The sequence below is a fragment of the Bactrocera latifrons genome, unplaced genomic scaffold, assembly GCF_001853355.1.
Source record: "Bactrocera latifrons isolate USDA-ARS-PBARC rearing strain unplaced genomic scaffold, ASM185335v1 scaffold_37, whole genome shotgun sequence".
Lineage (NCBI taxonomy): Eukaryota > Metazoa > Arthropoda > Insecta > Diptera > Tephritidae > Bactrocera > Bactrocera latifrons.
Window position 1 is genome coordinate 1,687,944 of NW_017537012.1, and position 6,802 is coordinate 1,694,745.

Genomic DNA, 6,802 nt, shown 5'->3' on the forward strand with positions numbered 1-6,802 from the left:
AAAAAAAATTGGCAATGAAATTATGTTAGAAAATTTTCGAAATATTCAAGAGCCGCTAAACTTTTCATATCTTGCCTCAAGCTTTCATATTAGAGCTATCACTTATAAAACATATTATAAGACTTTCACGCATTAAAACAATGTTTTTTGAAAGGCCCATTAAAAGTGACAGCAAGAGAGCTTAGGACTTTCACTATGTGGTCAATGTGCTTTATTTCAAAAACTTTTAAAAAATATGAGACTTTTGTTGCTTACTTCAATAGCTTTTTGAATGGCACATTATCGTAAAAGATGTCATACTAAGCTTTACTTCAAAAGCTTTTAAAAACTACTGCGCTGTCAATGCAGAGCTGTATTCAAAAAATTTTACTTGCAGATGCTTTTAAAACTTGAAATTTACAAATACAAACGAAATATTTTTTAATAAAAATGCAGAAGTTTTTCTTAAAAGCTGTTGCGCTTCACGTAAAAAACTTTAAAAAAAATTTATATATTTACGACCAAACACTTTTTAATATTTAAATAAATAAAATAAAAAACTAACTAAAATATAAYTTTAGTAATACAAATGATATACTTTTAATAAACAATTTAACTTAATTTCAAAAGCTCTTTAAAACTGCTTTAAAAGCTTATATCTAATAAAATATTGAGCTTTACTTTAAAAGCTTTTCAAAAACTTTACTGCCAACAAAAAATACAAATTTTAGACAAACAAACGATATACTTTTTTATTCCAAAAGGTTTTCAACACTGCAGAGCTTTACTTGAAAAGCTTTTTAAAAACTTTACTGGCAACAAGAAATATAATTTTAGGAAAAAAAATGATAAAAAATTTAGCTTTATTTCCAAAGCTTTTCAAAACTGCTTTAAAATCTTTTCAAAAATTTGACTGCCCTTAAGATTTATAAGCTTTATAAATTGAAATGAAAGTATTTTTGAAAAAAATTCTTCTAAAAGTAATTGTAATATATACTCAGATAAATATAAAATTCTTTTTTAATTCTCAATTTTCGCCTTACATAGCTGTGACTGTTGTTTTTACTACCCTTTAATGTATTAACCTACCTTTCGAACACATATAAATACAATGATTATGAACAAATAAAAAGTAATATCAATATAAATGATAATTAATTTTTTGTGCGTTATTACCGTATATACTATACCACAATATCTATTAATATATATATTTCTATAGTTGCCAAAACGTATATTAATATTGTTTAATATGATTAACTTTGATTTTAATATTGTGCAATTTTAATGTGTTTTCTCTACTTTTTCCGTTTCTTTTTTCATTTGTTTCGTTTGATTTTTTCATCTCCCAATTACATATATTACACATTATATAAACGTTGTGTTGTCTCATAAATGTTTCGATTACTCTATATATATCTATATCTATATTTATGTATGTGTACAAAACGAAAACCAAAACAACAAACCAACAACAAAAATTATTTATATAATGCAGCCTTTCCCGCCGTTTATGGACAATTTCCACAAGCTTTACCACCACCTCTAGCGGCGGTTGCACCCACTCAACGTGAAGGTAAGCAGTTTTTCATGTAAATGTTTTTTGTTTGAGTATTTTTCTTTTTTCATTATTTAAAAATGTATACTTCTTTTTTTTTGTAATAAATTTTTATTATTATTTTTAATTATTTCATTTAATCACATAAAAYGCTAATTTGTTAGTAACAACTGATTTGTGTGCTGTAATATTTATTGGCTGAAGAATATGTATTAAAGTGGGCGCATTGTAAAAAACGCGCATAAGCCATTTAGTTTTTGTGTTTGTATATATTTTCAACTCATTTAATTCTTGATTTTTTTCATTTTATAGTAACTTATTTACGGATGATTTTCTTTATTACCGGCTTGCTTTTATATGATTTGTGAGCTTTGCTGTACGCGGATTAACTATTTTCTAATGAATTGTAAATAATTGTTGATATATATGTTATTATTTAATCAGGAATAAAAGCTGTTTTATAATTATATAAACATATTTTTTTTTTAAATTATTTTTTTTATATTTCTGCTTTTATGATATCAATGTAGAAATATAATTGTAGTATGTGTGTCCATATGTGTCTATAGACTTATATAAATATTGCATAAAATTGTAAGCATTCAATGAAACATCACAGAAGTCTCCAGTCTTTACGTTGCATTTAAAAAAAATTAWACTTTTTATAATATTTTTTTATCATGAAAATACTAGTAAACCATACACTTCACAACCATTTCATAACAAAAGGTATATGAAGATTTCGTTAAGACTAAGACGCCCATGTGCGCAGCCATTTATACATACATATACACATATAACTAAACTTTATATATATATATATATATGTACCTACAAACAAAATATCTATTATAGCAATATTCTATACACCATTTATCGTATATTATCGCTATATTGTGTATATTGCATGTTTATGGGTGCAACAAAAATTTTCCTGCTTTACAAGTTACGCTTCCATTTATTTTTAGTAATTTATTTAAATCCCCAATGTATTGTACAGCCATAGAATTGCCAAGATCAACAGTTATTCATATAAACATACGTTTTAAAATGGATTTGAATGCGAAATATTGAATTMAAAAAAAATGGTTGGCCATCGTATAGCTGCCAACAAAATATCCTTAAGAAGCTGCTAGAGCTATTGTTAAAAGCATTTTATAGACGTACCAAAGATATTGTAACTGTATTGTWAATATTTAATGGCGCTTTATAAAAGCATGTTTGAATTAATAATTTGGCTTAGCAAAATTTGTTATTAAGTAAGACTTTAAGTTTTATGAAAAACGTTATTTTTTGTTTTCTTTTTATAATATACAAGCACAATGCATGTATGCAACACCACATTTAATTGAACAAAGCTTTTGAGTTAACTTTTTTTTSCTTCTTTTCTTGCTTTCTTTCATAACTTAGGTAGCACAACTGCTGTGCAATTAGCTTTATGGTATAACAAAAATTATTTATTGTAAATCTAAACTTGCGAATGTGAAAGCTTTAATGTTAGTATGAAAAAGTTTACAAATACGAGTATCTTAGCAATTTTCGTTCGAATTATGTAAATTTAACATACATGAGTGACTTTATTTAATTTATTTGATAGTTTTTCGTGAAAACTTTTCATAAAAGCTTCAACTTAATTTTTTTTTAATTTTTATTTTGATAATTTCTTTACGAAAGCTTTCAATGAATGCGCCAATTTCTCCCTACTTAATTTTTCTTTTTTTTTTAATTGTATTACCATTTTTGAAGCCTTTAATGAAAGCTCTACTCTACTAAGAAACTATTTTTACATTTTTGGTTCGAGTTAAGTAAATTCACGGGAGTAACTGTACTTGAATTATGTAATATATTACATTTTTATGAAAGCGGCAATTTCGCACTACTAAATTTTCTAAAATATAAATTTATAACTTTTTATTCAAGCTTTTAATAAAAGCGCCAACTTCTCAGTGCTATATTTTTTAAATAATTTTTGAAGAAAGCTTTTAGTGAAAGCTCTATATATTTTTTTTTTTTTTTGTTTCAACAAACAGAGGTCTTATCAAAGTGTTTAAATCAATTAATACAATTTCAAAGCACGTGTAACTGACTTTTTACAATGAAATAAGTTATAAAGAGCTTTTTTGCCAAGTGTTTCGGAAATACTGTTTTCATCAAATTACTATTTTTTTACAGTAAATCCTACAAACAACATTCCACATTTCTTTTAAATCTTAGATCAAACGTTAAGCGTTTCAATGTAAATTAAAAATTATTTAAACTTTCTAAGCAAAGCTCTTTAAAGCTTTCATAAATATCAATAAAAGACTATTTTATTATTATTTATTCGATATCAAAAATATTCCGCCTGAGCTTTCGTTAAAGCTTTCACGACTATCACTGCGTAGCACAGCATACACCCCATAGTTCTTAAAGCTTCTTAAAACAACACTGCATCGCGAATAGTTAATTTAATAAATATTGACTATTTATTCTTATATATAGTTTTGTTTTCCGATACTATATACTTATGTTTTATTGATGAGATATATCTCGCATATTTTTACGCATATCTAATGTATGTATGTAAAAAGATTATTTTTTCTTACTTTAAATTGGTACCAGATAACAGGGAAAATCGTAATTTCATATTATATTCATATACACTTACATATGTTTGTAATATTACAGATATTCTATTATTCGGTATTTCAGTTTAATTGCATTTTATGTTCATTTGATCTGTTTTCAATTTAAGTCGCAGCATCACAAATCACAAATTCATAGATTTTTCACTTTTGATTTTCTCATCGTTTATTTCTTTCTTTCTTTTCTTTTTCTTGTAATGTCTTCTTTAAGATTTTCTGATGTTCCCAGGATGTTCGATTTCGGGACCGGAGGGATGTAATCTATTCATATATCATTTGCCGCAAGAATTCGGCGATGCGGAATTGATGCAGATGTTCCTGCCATTTGGTAATGTGATCAGTTCAAAGGTCTTCATTGATCGCGCTACAAATCAGAGTAAATGTTTTGGTAAGCACCACCATACACACGCACACAAGCATACACAACTGGCATTCTAATTTTTTTGTTTTCACTGATTATGTTACACACTTTTTTCCATAGGTTTTGTTTCATTCGATAATCCTGCCAGCGCTCAAGCGGCCATTCAGGCAATGAATGGTTTCCAGATTGGCATGAAAAGACTGAAAGTTCAACTGAAGCGGCCAAAGGATGCCAGCCGACCCTATTAACAATCGGAGTTCCTTAAAGCGTTAAACAACATTAACAATTACAAACGATTACTTCTTTCGAAAATAATGATGAAACAGTAATTCCAAGAGCAACAAAAAAATATACACAAATATATAACAAAAAAATCTATTTTCAAATAGAACAAAAAAAAATKAAACAAAACTAAAAGTAAAAGCGCAGCAAGTAAGCCTCTACATATAACAACAGTCAGCGGCAGTAACAGCCAGCAGCAAAAGAAAAAAAAGTCGCAGTAAAGTAGTCAATAGATTCCAATAAACTGAATACAAATACTGATTCCGCAAAATAAATTCACCAAGCAACATATGTGCAAGTTTACAATAATGAATATCCCAGTGCAAGCCCATAGAAAACAAACTACGTGCAAAATTTATAAGGTAAATGATAAAAAAAAACAGTCAATRTTCATATATTATAAAAAAATTGTATAAAAATAATAAAATAACTGGAGTAAGTCAGAGCTTTCAATAAAAAATAAGCGTAACTTCAGCACTCATAATATTTTTTACATATTTTTCAAGTCTATGCACTGCTGCTTCATTGGCGTGAATTTGTGCCTATATCACGGACTAAGCTTGAATTGAGTAAATTTTTAGGCACAAATGCCTGCAACTTTTTTTTGTATTACAAGCTGCAAAAAGCTAACACTTGAGCTTTTAAAACTTTCACTACAAGCTACGAAAGCTTTCGTCAAGTGAAACAGCTTTAATTCAAGTTACAGAATACTTTCAAGGCTTCCATTAAAAATTAATGCAGGTTTTCACCTGATGACCTACAAAAAATTTTCATTATAAGCCACAGAAACCGTTCTCCCAATCATCTATTAAAAAAAKCTTAGACTTGAGCTATAAAAAGCGTCCATTCTATGCTATAGAAAATTTTTACTTAATGAGCTTCAATAAGCTCCCATAACAAGCTACGGAAAGCTTTCACCTAACGAGCTGTAAAAATCTTTCATTACAAGCGTTCAAGGCTTTCCCTTAGTGAGCTGTAAAAAGCTTTCATTATAAGCTATAGAGAGCGTTCGCACAATGAGCGATAAAAAAAAGCTTACAATTGAGCTATAAAAGGCTTTCATTACAAGTACGGTTAGTTTTCATATTGTGAGCTCCAAAAAAATGTTGCTACCAACTAAGCCTTGTGAACTTGTGAACTACAAAAAGTTTTCATTACATACTACAGAATAGAAACTGTTTGCCCAATGAGCTAAAATAAGCTTCCATTCTAAGCTATAGAAAGCTTCACTTATTGAGCTACAAAAGCTCTCACAACAAGCTACTGAAACTTTCACCTGATGAGCTGCAAAAATCTTTATCACAAATTACAGCAAGCTTTCATTTAATGAGTGAACTACAAAAGTTTTGATTAAAAATGCAGGATCCAAACATATTATTATGGTGTTATTGCACTAAACGCGAGATTGGTCAAACATATACTTATAATACGCTTTACTATTTCTTTATAGATCAAAGAACAGTTTATCAACAAACTCAAAGCCACTAAACCAATTAAAATGTCTTACCCGATGATGTAAATCCAGCTTCCTATCAACTAACCAGGCAAACCGATCCAAAAMCAAGCACAAGCTTTTACCGAAGCTCAACAACACACGCGAGCAAATCTAAGCATACAAGTGGAATTCAATTTTTTTCGTGATGTCAATGAAAAACAACATGCCGATAAAGTGTGTAATAAATAATGTTATTAAAAATTTAAACAAAAAACAATATGCATAAATATATTTATGTATATGCAAAAATCCAAAAAAAAAATATTATTATTATTATCACAAAATTTAGAAGAACTGAAATACCGCTAACGAAAATGCGTGTACGAGTAGAAAATAGCGAATAAAGTGGATGTCAAAGAGAAGTTGAAMAATTTTTGCCAAACCAAAAACAAAATTAAGCATACAAAAAATAATATCGTAGTTATATATACAACACACGCATATACATTATACACATATATATCTATATATATATACATACATATATATAAATATATTTATTA

The 6,802-nt window shown here is 27.9% G+C and overlaps 1 protein-coding gene across 15 annotated transcripts in view; it reads left to right on the plus strand.

Annotated features, from left to right (window-relative positions):
- The window catches only part of LOC108971988 (CUGBP Elav-like family member 4), a 755,092-nt gene extending 749,962 nt beyond the window's left edge, over positions 1-5,130 (plus strand). For 12 of the 15 annotated variants that reach the window (XM_018938374.1, XM_018938375.1, XM_018938379.1 and 9 more), the window contains 3 exons: positions 1,478-1,555; positions 4,373-4,549; positions 4,643-5,130. In XM_018938374.1, coding sequence (XP_018793919.1) covers positions 1,478-1,555; positions 4,373-4,549; positions 4,643-4,770 — 383 coding nt within the window. In that variant the 3' untranslated portion in view covers positions 4,771-5,130. Of the gene's footprint in view, positions 1-1,477; positions 1,556-1,849; positions 1,921-4,372; positions 4,550-4,642 lie in introns of those variants that run through there. The other 3 variants (XR_001993597.1, XM_018938377.1, XM_018938385.1) reach the window with 3 other exon arrangements.
- Positions 5,131-6,802: the final 1,672 nt, after the last annotated feature.